We start from the raw sequence: 13,903 nt of genomic DNA, 5'->3' as shown, positions 1-13,903 counted from the left end.
GAGCCACAGTGCTACTTCTGTGGCCTAGGCAAGAAATGCTACCCAGCAAAGGATTCAACATACTCAAACTGTGGGAAGAAGGACCACTACTCCAAAATCTGTAAGTCTAAATCCTGTCCGAGCAGTGCCGCGTGTGGATTGTGGGGACCGCCATCCCAAACACCATCATCACCTGGAGACAGCAGTGCCATGTGTGATCCAGGGGGCCGCCATATTGGGTGTCATCTTCAGGACACAGCATCGCTGCATCTGGGCCATGGAGGCCACCATCTTCGGGACCCAGCAGCGCTGTGTGTGGGCCCTGGGGACTGCCATTTTGGACACTGCCGCTGCCCACAACAGTGATGTGCAGCAATCTGACACTGGCTTCCATCACGCTTAATATTCATCATCACATGACGAGTTGCTTATTCGATAGTGGAAGCATAGAGAGTTCATCCACCTGGACACAGTGCGGCATTTTTCTCTCACAGTACTGCCAGTGAACCAGAAGGTCTCCTTGGCATCCAGATCACACACAGCAGACATCCGGGGCTTCTACAGAGTGACTCTAACAGTACGGGGTACTGAATATTAGTGTAGTATGGAGGTTCAAGAAACTGATAACTACTGGAAAGAAACAGTTCTTAAACCTACAGGTGCTGGTCTTCAGACTTCTCATTTCTTCTTCTCAAAGGGAACAGTGACCAGGGTGATGGGGGCCCTTTATGATGTTGGCTACCTTCTTGAGACGCCTCACATAGCTGTCTTCAATGGATGGGAGGTGGAAGCTTTTGTTGGACTTCGCCATGTTTGCTCCCTTCTGCAGAATTCTGAAGTTCTGAGCCCTCAAATGATCAAACCAATCTATGTTGCAACAAATGAGTATACTTTCTATAGTACCCCTGTAGAAATTTAATAAGAGTATTTGATGACATGCCAAATCAGATTTCTCAGAAAATACAAGCTTTCGTGTGCCTCGATGTGCTGGCTTCAGGAGAGGTAATATGGTATATGTTTTCCCAGAAATTGAAGGTACTAACCCTCTTCATCTCTATCCCGTTGATGCAAACAGGTGAACAATCCCTCAGCCTCCCTTCCTAAAACCTATGTCTTGATGATGTTTAGAGCAAAATTATTTGACTTGGCATCACCTAACCAGATTCTCGATCTCCAACACAGCATTTCCAGTTTTGGAACAGGTACAAATGAGATTTACCTGGATAAGGTCCAAGGAGAGATTGGGCAAACTTTGGTTGTTTTTCTCTAGTGCGCCAGAAGCTGATGGTAGCCTTAAGAGGGTTTAGAAGATGCAGTGAATGACGGATTATAGATTATGTGCAATCATCAATGTTTTAGTTTAACTTAAGCATCATGTTTGGTGCAGACATGTGAGCTGAAGGACCTGTTCTACTGTTGTACCGTCTATATTCTATATACTCTGCATGGGCTAGCAAAAGTTCAACAAAGTTTTATCTGATCTTCCCTGCTTTTCAATTCTATCCATATTTTGTGCCTTAACCTACATGGCGACTTTTATTGAAGAAAAAAGTGTCTTGTATTGTAGGTAGTGAAAACTGTTGCCAAAAATTGAAACAGGATCTTGATTGGCTGTAAGAGAAATCTGAGGTATTGCATTTTGGAAAGTCTAACATGGGTAGGACCTACACAGTGAATGTTAGGGATCTGGGAGGTGTTGTAGAGCAGAGGGACCTCGGATTACAGGTATATTGTACTTTGAAAGTGGTGTCACAGGTGGTCAAAAGGCTTTTGGCACATTGGCATTCATCAGAGTATTGAGTACAGAATTTGGGATGTTATGTTGCAGCTGCATAAGACATTGAGGAGGCCCCATTTAACCATAACCATATAACCATATAACCACTTACAGCACAGAACAGGCCAGTTCAGCCCTACTAGTCCATGCCGTAGCAAATCCCCACCCTCCTAGTCCCACTGACCAGCACCCGGTCCATACCCCTCTAGTCCCCTCCTATCCATGTAACGATCCAGTCTTTCCTTAAATGTAACCAATGATCCCGCCTCGACTACGTCTGCCGGAAGCTCATTCCACATCCCCACCACCCTCTGCGTAAAGAAATTTCCCCTCATGTTCCCCTTATAATTTTCCCCCTTCAATCTTAAACCATGTCCTCTAGTTTGAATCTCCCCCTTTCTTAATTGAAAAAGCCTATCCACATTTACTCTGTCTGTCCCTTTTAAAATCTTAAACACCTCTATCAAGTCCCCTCTCAATCTTCTACGCTCCGGAGAAAAAAGCCCCAGTCTGCACAACCTTTCCCTGTAACTCAGACCCTGAAATCCTGTCAACATTTTCGTGAACCTTCTCTGCACTCTCTCTATTTTGTTTATATCTTTCCTATAATTTGGTGACCAAAACTGTACACAGTACTCCAAATTTGGCCTCACCAATGCCTTGTACAATCAGAATCAGAATTTATTGTCATGAACAAGTGATGAAATTTGGTGTTTTGTGGCAGCGTCATAGTGCAAACATACATAATATAACCATCTTACGACATTACTATAAAAATAAAATAATAATAATAATAATAATAATAATGCATGAAAAGTACGGCAGAGTCTTTGGTCATTGATTATTCAGGAATCTGATGGCAGCGGGGAAGAAGCTGTCCTTGTGCCGCTGAGTGTTCGTCTTTAGGTTCCTGTATCTTTTCCCCGATGGTAGCAGAGTGAAGAGGGTGTGGCCTGGGTGGTGGGGGTCTTTGAGGATAGAGGCTCATGTAAATGCCCTCAATGGAGTGAAGTCTGCTGCCTGTGATGTCGCAGGCCAAGTTAACAACCCTCTGGAGTTTATTCTTGCCTTGAGAATTCGTGCCTCCATACCAGACAGTAATGCAACCAACCAGAATACTCTCCATGGTACACCTGTAGAAGTTTACGAGAGTCTTTGATGACATACAGAATCTCCTCAGACACTCACAAAGTATAGAAACTAGTGAGCCTTCTTTGTGATTGGATCAACCTGGATGTTCCAGGTTCAGATCCTCAGAAATGTTGACACCAGGAATTTGAAATTCTTGACCCTCTCCACTATTGAGCCCTTGATGAGGACTGGGTGATTTTTCGCTGACTTCCTCCTGAAGTCCACAATCATCTCAATGAGCTGATTCTTCTGACAACTGAGATGTTATCGGCAAACTTGTAGATGACATTGGAATTGTAGTATGGGCATACAGTCGTGGGTGTGTAACGAGCAGAGCAATGGGCTAAGCACGCATCCTTGTGTTGATGATCAGTGAGGAGGAGACATTGTTTCCAATTCGTACTGACTGTGGTCTTCCAATGAGAAAGTCAAGTGTACAGTTGCAGAGTGGGATAGAGAGACCTAAAGTTTATAGCTTCTTGACCAGCACTGAGGGAATAATGGTATTGAAGGCTGAGCTGTAGTCGATGACGCGCAGCCAATATGTATGAATTGCTGTGTTCTGTTTGGTCATTGTGCTGTTGAAAATATATTGTTAAGCTGGAGAGAGTGCAGGGAAGATTTACAAGGATGTTACCAGGACTTGAGGGCCTGAGCTATAGGGAGAGGTTGAGCAGGTTAGTCTTTTGGAGCACAGGAAGAAAAGGGGTGATCTCATAAAGATGTAAAAATTCATGAGAGAAAGAGATTAAATGACCACAACAAGTTTTTTTGCACAGAGCAGGGAATTGATAACCAGGGGACATGGGATTAAAATGAAACAAGAAAGTTTGCATGTGCTGTGATTATAGTTAATAACACAAAAGTGCTGGAGAAACTCAGCTGTTCCCGCAGTGTGCAAAGGAGGCAATTATATACAACTTCAATTCTCAGCTTTTCTCTCCTGCCCTCTTATCCACATCCACCTCAGGCCTCTTAGCTGTTACCTTGTGCTCCTCCTCTACTCCTTCTTCCCTCCCTTCCTGCTATTTGCTCATATCTATAAACACTGCAGGACCTACTGAATTTCTCCAGCACTTTTGTGTATTGACATAGGTTTAAAATGAGGGGGAAAGATTTAATGAGAACCCGAAGGGTATTTTTATTTACGCAGAGTGTGGTTTACCTGTCTCTGGAATGGGCTGCCAGAGGAGATTGTTTGCAATGTTTAAGAAACATTTGGACAGATACATGAGTAGGATAGGTTCAAAGAGATATGGGACAAATGCAGACAGGTGGAACTAGTGGGGGAGGATAAGTTGCACCGAAGGGCCTATTTCATACTGTATGATTCTAAAATAAAGTTTATTTTTATTGACTGTGGATTTGTACTCTCAGGTGCAACCCCACTATTCCATGTCTCGTTAAACAATGCTCTCTTTATTTTGTAGATGACACCAAAATTGTTGGTATGGTGAATAGTGAGGAAAGATATTTAAGTTTACAACAGGATCTAAATTAGTTGGGAGGATAAGCCAAGGAAATTGCAAATGGAATTCAACTCTTGTCAAATGCGACGTGATCCACTTTGGTAAGTCAAACCAGAGCATGACTTGATAGTAAATGATAGAACCCTGGAGAGTGATGTCAAAGAGAGAGCCCCAGGAATACAGGTGCATAATTCTCTGAAAGTGGATACTGAAAGGAAGAGGGTGATGAAGAAGAGAAATGGCATGCTTGGCACCCCATCAATGGTGAGCTATTGCTTGGCACCGCATCATCGGTGGGCTATTTGGCACCCCTTCAATGGTGGGCTATTGTTTGGCACTCCATCATTGGTGGGCGACTGCTCGGCATCCATCATTGCTGGGCTACTGCTTGACACCCCATCATTGGTGGGTTATTGAATACAAAAGTTGTGATACCATTGTACAAGTCATTGGTGAGCACGTGTGTGGTTCTGACTACCCAGGAAGAAAGTTATTAAAATTTGTAAGAGTGCAGGAATGATTCATCAGGATGTTGCCAAGACATGAGGAACTTGAAAGTAAGAAGAGGCTGAATAGGCTGAGTCTTTATTCCCTGGAGCATAGGAAGCTGAAGATTAACATTCTAGAAGTATATAAAATCGAGGAGGGCATGGGTAAAGTGAATGTCTGCATTCTTTTTCTGAGGGTAGATGATTCTGAAACCAGAAGCCATATGTTTGAGTTGAGGGGGAGAGATTTAAAAAAAAACCTGAGGGACTTTTTTTTCTCCACTCAGAGGTTAGTCCATATCTGGAATGAGATGCTAGAGGAAGCTGTAGAAAGCACTACAATTATAAAGCTGAAAAGACAATTGGACTCCTCTATGGATAGGAGGGTTCAGAAGGAGAGGATGGACAAAACGCAGGCAAATGGGATTTACCCAGAAAGGCAAGTTGGGCCAAAGGGTCTGTTTAGTGCAGTGTGTCTGGGCTGAAGTCCATGTAGACTAGACAAGGTTCATTGTCCTGCCCTCCTTAATTAAATTTGTGGTAGTACTCCACAAAACTCGTGTTTCACCACATCATGGTTTCTCATCGGAGAAGGCAGCAGCATTAATTCATGTTTCAGACCTTTACGCCCCTCATACTCATTCAATTCATGATTAGGGGAGGCGACTGTATCTCCCACAGTGCACTGGGTCTGGACGCTTCATAAAAGTAGTGAGCGGAAAACGCGTTCGGGTAGTGTGAGGTGGTAGCAAGTCCTACTGAGTGCACATTTAGAACAAACGGAGCTTTGTAGCTGGCCGTAAACGTGCTGACTGCCTGCAGTGTTAACAAAGAGACAATAATCTTCAGTTTTCACTTGAATTGACTACAGCTTCTCTCACAAAGAACAATGAGGGAAATTCTGCACATCCAGGCTGGACAATGCGGGAACCAGATTGGAGCCAAGGTAGGACCATGAAAATAATTGATGTTGGATGAATAATGGTGCAGAAAAAAATCGGTCAGTCGGTAGATACACTGGGGATAGAAGTCATAAAACGTTACGATGACCAGATTTCTCCCTTAAAGAAAATCTAAACCACACCCTTTTTCAACGCTTTGAAATGTAAGAATTGTATTCCAACAGATACAAGCCGACGAACAAGAAACTGCACGATGTATTTTAATTCCAGAGATTGTTTTAAGGTTTTCATGAAAGGGGATTAATTGCAAAGTGGGGAAATATTGGGTATTGTTAACTGGGATTGGATGTGAAGGCAGCGGGACATGCGCTCACGCTGATGACAGCGCTGCACCCCTTCCTTCTCCATTCCTTTGTCTGGATGCCAGAATTCGACGACCAAAATCCAACGCAACCCCAAGGAACCAAACCGTGCTTCGATTGGAAGCAAAATCGGGGAGGTGGCGGTGGGAGTCTCCCTTTGGAAAGGAAAATGACCGATTCCGGCAGCCGCGGGGGCTGTGCGCTCCTTTCCTCTGGGAACTGAAGCATTGTCTCCGAATTGAGCAAGCTCTCGTTGGAAAGCCTTGTGCTTGGGTGGCGGACAATGCCCACTTGATTTCCCCCAGTGCAAAACTGGCCCAATCGATTCCGTTTTACAGGATTGCAGCTTCGCGGACCTTTTCCCGACGCGGGTGCTGAAGACCCTTTCGTCTTAAAATGGGGTGGTTTGGGGCTGTCAGTGTTCACCTCCCTTCTCGAATTATGCCCCCAGGGTTTGAACTTTTCTATTAACGGTTCAATATAAATGGCTTGCCCTCTCTCAATATTGCAAACCGAAATGCCGGAGCAGTGCGGTTTGTTATCTTGGGTTGGATTTAGTTCAGTGTTTCATGAAATTCAAACGAGGACTGCGATTCTGTGAGAAATCCATTCCGATCGGGATTTGGTGCCGCCCTCTGTGACCCAGTTGCCGTTTTGCCCATTGTGGCAACATGCATTGAGCCCAGTGGGAGGGTGTGGTTACAGTTTAACCATCATCAGGTTGGCGAACCCTTCGCACCGCCCACAATGTCCTGCCGCTCTCGGTGCGTGCCACTCCAGATCGGTCCAACCTGCACTTAGTTGCGAATAATGAATGCGATCAGGCCCTTCGGCTCTCAGTCTGAATCACTGCTTCTTTAACATTCTGAAACAACGCAAGGGTTGCAATGTATCACAAACGGTATCTGCTAGTTCTTAGGATAGCCGGATTGAACAGCCATAAATGAATAACGAATGTGCTGTTTTAATTATTTTGTCATTTTTAAAAAAAAAATCGGTCATTTTGACTGTTATCCGGCAAATTAGGGTTAAAGGTGAGTTATTTAAACTATGTCGACGTTTACTGACAAACTCCATCCGAGCAACGTTTAATACATTTAACATAAATCCTCCTGAAATATTCAGTTCAGCATTCTAATAATTGGGTAGCAAATGCTTCATTCTGTACTGTTACAACTGATATATTGGTTAACTAATCGTTTCATGATAATATATAAATATTGCTAAAGGTTGTTTGCTAATGAGAAGTTTAGGCATTTCTTGACACAAGTTGATTAATGGCAGAATTCTCTCCCCACTAAAAGATCTTATCAATGGAGTTGTCAGTTCACAGTCTTGCAATATGATGTACAGCTGGCACATGAATTATCACAAAAACCAATTGATGTGTATACCAAGCAACAAAAAAATATGCTGGAGGAACTCAGCAGGTCAAGCAAAATCTGTGGCAAAGAGATGTTTCAGGGTGAGAATCTGCATCACCTGCTTTTCTGGTCATCAGAATGAATGGCACAGCGGCACATTTATACCACCGCTTCAGATACAACGCCAGACTATCCTTCTGCTTCACATCGCTATTGAGTGACATTCACTTTGTATTGACTTGTTGGCCCCACATGCAACTTGAAAGAAAAAAGACCCGCACTCCCAAACTGCAGCGCTTGGTGGCAGTGCTTTGATTTTTGTTCTCTTTCTCAGTATTAGAAATGGGATCACTTAAAGAATTCACTGCTGTCCTCTGCATCTGGCAGCGCCGACATTCATTAAGCCACCTGACTGAAATCAGGTTGAGATCGTCTGAAAAAAGATCTCAATGGATGGGTCTGGAATTTGATAAAACTCAGGCTCTTGCCCCACAGTAATGTAGTGATGATGGGATTAATTTATAGAAATTAGAATTGAGAGGCATTTAATTGGTGTCACAAGTGACTCATGTTGAATATCCAGATGAACGCAAATTTGTTTTTTTTTGTACCATTTTCATCACATGGAAATCCACATCACTGGATACTTTTTAATGGAGGTGGCCTTTGCTTAGGAATCCTACTAAAGTCACAAGCTTTCATTTTTATTTCCACCATCCTCTTGCATTTGCAGCACAAAGATTCTAAACTTTTGTTCAGAAACCTTCCCTGAAAATGTGTGCATAAATTATAGCAGCTCAATGTGATTTTTCCATCAATTGTATCTGATATGTGCGTGAAAGATTTGTTCAATAAATAAAATTTACTCCTGAAAATTGAGATTTAGAAAATTCCTTTTGGCACGATGGGGACACACCAAGATTGTCAGTCTTAAAAGTTACAGGTGAACTACTTTCTCTGATTAGGTATTCCAGTAAATGAGGACTATTCAGGAGCAAAGTCAGGAATCAAGCTTTTCTTTACACAATGTTGAGAGGAAATCTGAATTCTGAATCAACGGAAACTTTCATGTCTGAGGTTGCTAGATTTTTGTTTGGTGAGCAGATGTGAGTAGCCTAGATCGATGAGTTCCTTCTTGGTCAGCATCAAGATTTGTCAATTTAAAGATTGCATTCTGTCAGGATGAAAAATCTATCAATTATTTGTGAATGAATTTGTGATTTGTATCTGTAGTTTTGGGAAGTGATCAGCGACGAACATGGAATTGATCCTTCTGGAAGCGCTTGTGGAGGTAGTGACATACATCTAGAAAGGATTAATGTCTACTACAATGAAGCAGCTGGTAAGGACATGTAGAGATGCATCAAATCTTTTAAGCTACCTCTAGATAGGCTGCTATTCCTCATAATCTATGAAGGAATTTTCTTGGATCAATCCAAGATTATTCACTGAAATGACTACTCTTTCCACAAAAAGTCTGTTCATTTTTGTTTAACTTTCCAGAATTTTTGTTTTTAATATTGCTGTTGTTGGTCCTTTTGCAGGTGACAAATATGTGCCTCGTGCGATTCTGGTGGACTTGGAACCTGGTACCATGGATTCTGTCAGATCCGGGCCATATGGACAAATATTTAGACCAGATAACTTTGTATTTGGTAGGGTGACAATAACAATTTTTAATTGCTTAAATGGATGATTTAAGGTAGTTGAATGTTTAGTAGCAATAAACAGATTATCAGTAGGTTCATGGCAGGTATGAGCACAGATTAATGTCTGGGATTTAAAAAAAATCTTTGGTTTGCTTACCCTGAAAGCAATTGTGAGGTAAAAGAGGGGGGGGGGGGGGGGGGAAATAGGTAGGTTGACACTTCCTCCCCTTTCACAAGTGAGCTCTTATGGAAAGTGTGCATTTGGAGCATGTTGGGTCTGTCAATATTCCCTAACCCCGGATTGGAAGAAGGGCCCTTCAAGTGATGAATCCATAGGAAGCTCACTTTTTCTTCATGAGCACTCCCTCAAAATTGAAGATGACTTGCTTCCACTTTGGTTTTACTGTTTATGTGGCAGCTGAGAGGCCAATTTGGGAAATACAAACTATTCCACAGATGGGACAGATGATGCCTGACAGAGCAAGAGAAGAGGATAAGTAAGTCACTGTTTGCACATGGCTTCTAGGAGCTCCAAATGTATGAATTTTGGGTTCACAATACTATTCTGAATGTTCCTTCTCTATAGGACAGTCTTAGGCCAGAGATTCCCAGGAGTCGTTGAGGATTTGCATTCTTCAAGGAAGCTTTGAGCACATCCTTGAATCTATTTTTTTTTTTTTAAATTTAGTCATGCGTTTGGACATGCCACCCAATTGATCTATAAACTGGTACACTTTGAAGGGTGGGAGAAAACTGGACCAACTCGAGGAACCCATGCAGATGTGGGGAGAACATACAAACTCCTCACAGATTGCACTTGATTCAAATCCCATCGCTGTTGCTAAAATAGCTTTGTGCTAACCACTACAGTTTTTTTGGATAATTTTTCCCTGGAGAATATGTTCGTTTCAGAAGTCCACTGTTGGGCATGCAGATAATGTGCCCTGTCCAATGTAATTAACTGATTTGTAACTAGAGTATCAATGCTCAAACTCTTGGCTTGGGAGGGAACATTGATTTGGTTCACATCCTTCCAGTGAATTTGATGGATTTTCAAAATGGTGTCAGTGGTATCTTTCAAGTGCTTTGACGTGCCTGCTGTAGGTGGTCCAGTTCTTAGAAATACACTGGGTAAGGATAAATTCTGTGTGTAGACCATGATTTTGGACCAATCTGAGGTCTTGGTCTCATTGCCAAACAATCAAACGTGACAGTGAATTTCATCAGCAATAAAAGACTTCACTGAGACATCAGAAGTTGTCTATCTTTTCCAAGTTGACTGAGTTCATTGTCTTACCAATGTTGAATGCAAGACCTATACTCATCTGCTTCAGTGAATGAGTTAAGATGGATTGGAGCTTAGCCTTTGTATTCAAACACCAGTATCGCCTCCATATTGGTACTTGAATATTTAAGTTTAGGTCAGCTTAGTTCTGGAGTTAAGTAATTAGTTTCCCATTTAGTCTCAAAGTTTCTTGTTAGTTTGAAAATTACAGTAAGTTGGTTGGAATTGCGATTCAACATTATGGCAAAAAGAAATTGAGTAAAATTTTGAAAAAAATGAGACAAACTTGTTTGACATCAGCCTTCATTGAGTGGTTCTGTTGGAGATCCACTGATTAGAACCATAGCTTGCAAGCCATCCACATAAAATTAAGAATTTCTGTGCAGCTGAAGTTGGAGAGCACTTTAAGGTGGGAAAAAAGTTGATTAATCAAAGGTGGCGTTGCTGGGTACTTTCTTTGAGTAGTCATCTCATGAAGATCACCTACTGTGATGCCTCTTGATCTAATCCATACAGGAATTTGGGAAGCAGTTCCTCAGCCACTGGAAGGAGACTGCTCAGGAGGACCTTGGCGATAAAGTATCCCTGTGGCAGGGAGGTTCCAGTGTATTTACCACAGTTGAACATTTTTTTTAAAAAAAAAGATGGTCACAATCATAACATTAGAAGTCCCTATTATACCCTCGTCTTCCTGTATGTGGACAATGAGATTGTGGGTTTGTTCTTCACCACCCAGGATTTGAGATTTCAGCAGAGATGTGTTTATTCTCAAGTTTTTGTTTGGGGGGGGGGGGGGGGAAGGGTTGTAGCCTTTTCAACTTTCTGTTGGTCAGAAGTGACCGCTTGTAGCTATGAATCCAAAGCACATCTTGGGTCATTTCCTTCAGAAGTAGAGAATAAACAAGGGAATATAGAGTCCAGTTTTTAACAGTTTTGATACTGCAAAGATGCAGTTTTTTTTAATAGCTATGACTGCTGCACTGGAAAAGAGCAAAGTGGCATAAGGTGCAAAACATTTTGTTTAAAGGGTTTTCTGTGGAGGAATGATCATATTTAAACTAAATCATCATGCAAATCAGTAGTATTCTGCCCAATGAAATTTGATTTTCAAATTATTCTCATTTTGTTACCCATTTTCCAACGTTCTCTACTCGATACCTGGTAGATATACTGCATGATAGTACCTGTATATGTTTGGGGTGTAATGTCTCTTTCTAAAGTTCAGTAGTTTTCCACTAATCAGGTGTTTGACAGGACTAATAGTAAAGCAGTTTTGTATAAATTTGTTCTGAATCACAAACTGTTTTCTAAGGTATGAGATTTTGTTTCTTCCAGGTCAAAGTGGTGCTGGGAATAACTGGGCCAAGGGACATTACACAGAGGGAGCTGAACTGGTAGATGCAGTACTTGATGCTGTAAGGAAGGAGTCTGAGAGCTGTGACTGTTTACAGGGATTCCAACTCACTCACTCTCTGGGTGGTGGCACTGGCTCAGGAATGGGGACCCTCCTCATCAGCAAGATCCGTGAGGAATATCCTGACCGTATCATGAATACCTTCAGTGTCATGCCTTCACCTAAAGTTTCAGACACTGTGGTGGAACCATACAATGCTACCCTGTCTGTGCACCAGCTGGTGGAGAATACAGATGAGACGTACTGTATTGACAATGAAGCCCTTTACGATATCTGCTTTCGTACCATGAAGTTGACCACTCCCACTTATGGAGATCTCAACCACTTGGTTTCTGCCACCATGAGTGGAGTTACTACCTGCCTTCGCTTCCCTGGACAACTCAATGCTGACCTTCGCAAGCTAGCAGTTAATATGGTGCCCTTCCCTCGGTTACACTTTTTCATGCCTGGTTTTGCCCCACTTACCAGCCGTGGCAGCCAAAATTACAGAGCCCTGACAGTGCCAGAACTAACTCAGCAAATGTTTGATGCTAAAAATATGATGGCAGCCTGTGACCCAAGGCATGGACGCTATTTGACTGTTGCTGCCATTTTCCGAGGTCGAATGTCCATGAAGGAAGTGGATGAGCAGATGCTCAATGTCCAGAACAAGAACAGCAGCTACTTTGTTGAATGGATTCCCAACAATGTTAAGACGGCCGTCTGCGATATCCCACCGAGAAACCTCAAGATGTCCTCTACCTTCATTGGCAACAGCACTGCCATCCAGGAGTTGTTCAAGCGCATTTCGGATCAGTTTACTGCCATGTTCCGCAGGAAGGCTTTCTTGCACTGGTATACTGGTGAGGGGATGGATGAGATGGAGTTCACTGAGGCTGAGAGCAACATGAATGATCTAGTATCTGAGTATCAACAGTACCAAGATGCCACTGCAGATGAGCAGGAAGAGTTTGAAGAGGAAGAGGGGGAAAACGATGAAGCATAAATGCAATAGAATCTTTAAGAAGTTGCAACAGCAAGTCATATTTCTTGATCGGTGTTGAATTCTGCATAATTTGCCAACCTTTTAATCAAGATGCTGTGATACTGACAAGTACTGTGAAAATGAGATCTCCTTTTAAAGATTGTATGTGTGTTTGTGTGTGTGCGTGTGATTTAACATGTTCTGTAGTTCTAAATCAGATTGCCCCATTATGCTAAATTATTAAACCAAGACTTTTCAAAAAGTATTGCCTCCTTTATGAACTGTCCTAAAATATTGCTGAAGTTATCTTGAGTCATTTTTTAATTTGTAAAAGATTTTTGATTATTACATGTACGTATTAAAAACAAAATGTACCTTAAGTTTTGGTGCTGAAAGTATAGCTTTATGCACTCTTTCATATTTTACCTTTCAGTAAAACAACCTCCCAAAAGTGGGAACTATGTTATCAAATGAAAGAAAAGTCAGGGTGAGCTTTGCCTATTATTTGTTATGATAATAGATTTGAGAATTAAAAAAAAAACTCTAGTTTTTTTTTATATTAATTTTTTTGTGGTAAGAATACTAAACTGTTTTCAAAACAATTTGGGGCACTAAGGTTTTAGAATAATCAGAGTTTGTTTTTATAAAGAGTCTATTTAATGGACGTAACATAGAAGTGTTGTGCTATGATTGTTCAGTAGTGAGTGTTAAGATCTGGTGGTGTTGAGTTAACTGAGATGCAGAAATGGGCCCATGAAAGGTTACTTCCACTTCCATGAACTGTTATGCCTCAGCAGGTGTACATGGCTCTTTTTGGATCTGTGGTCATTCTCTGTATTGCATGCAAATCTAACTTTTGTCTTTCTGCCATGCTAATAAATTAGTAAAACTCTCTATTCCTGTTTTTATTTTCTCTAATAAATGTAGTGGAATACTACAACCACACATTACCCTATGCTAAGACTGAATTTGAATGAAGGGAGAATGGGGAAGTGGCAAGAAATAGGATTGATGCTTTGCAGCACATAAGAATCTTGATTTATAAAGCATCTTATTTTGTATCCCGGGGAAAAAAAAATGTTCAGAATTCCACCATTTTTGTGCACAAATACAGAAGAC

At 41.7% G+C, this 13,903-nt stretch overlaps 1 protein-coding gene across 3 annotated transcripts; it reads left to right on the top strand.

Moving 5' to 3' along the window:
* The first annotated feature begins 5,543 nt into the window (after nucleotides 1-5,543).
* On the top strand, nucleotides 5,544-13,678 carry LOC138736009 (tubulin beta-2B chain-like). Of its 3 annotated transcripts, none has more exons than XM_069884790.1 (4): nucleotides 5,544-5,790; nucleotides 8,706-8,814; nucleotides 9,017-9,127; nucleotides 11,742-13,678. In XM_069884790.1, the coding sequence occupies exons 1-4, from the start codon at nucleotides 5,734-5,736 to the stop codon at nucleotides 12,803-12,805; spliced, it is 1,341 nt and encodes a 446-aa protein (XP_069740891.1). In that variant the 5' UTR covers nucleotides 5,544-5,733; the 3' UTR covers nucleotides 12,806-13,678. The 3 variants fall into 3 exon arrangements, with proteins under 3 accessions (XP_069740891.1, XP_069740890.1, XP_069740892.1); XM_069884789.1 differs by lacking the exon at nucleotides 5,544-5,790 and adding an exon at nucleotides 7,423-7,573; XM_069884791.1 differs by lacking the exons at nucleotides 5,544-5,790; nucleotides 8,706-8,814; nucleotides 9,017-9,127 and adding an exon at nucleotides 9,337-9,618.
* The last annotated feature ends 225 nt before the right edge of the window (nucleotides 13,679-13,903 follow it).

This window comes from Narcine bancroftii, chromosome 6, assembly GCF_036971445.1.
Source record: "Narcine bancroftii isolate sNarBan1 chromosome 6, sNarBan1.hap1, whole genome shotgun sequence".
NCBI classification, from domain to species: domain Eukaryota; kingdom Metazoa; phylum Chordata; class Chondrichthyes; order Torpediniformes; family Narcinidae; genus Narcine; species Narcine bancroftii.
This window is presented reverse-complemented; position numbering and strand designations above follow the sequence as displayed.

What these genes read in the sequence shown, in the direction of transcription:
- LOC138736009 (XM_069884789.1), top strand. Translation starts at nt 7,451, where the DNA reads ATGATGTACAGCTGGCACATGAATTATCACAAAAACCAATTGATGTGT. An exon ending in TGGCAAAGAGATGTTTCAGG is followed by an intron (nt 7,574 to 8,705) that starts GTGAGAATCTGC and finishes TTGTATCTGTAG; the next exon opens with TTTTGGGAAGTGATCAGCGA. An exon ending in ACCAGATAACTTTGTATTTG is followed by an intron (nt 9,128 to 11,741) that starts GTAGGGTGACAA and finishes TGTTTCTTCCAG; the next exon opens with GTCAAAGTGGTGCTGGGAAT.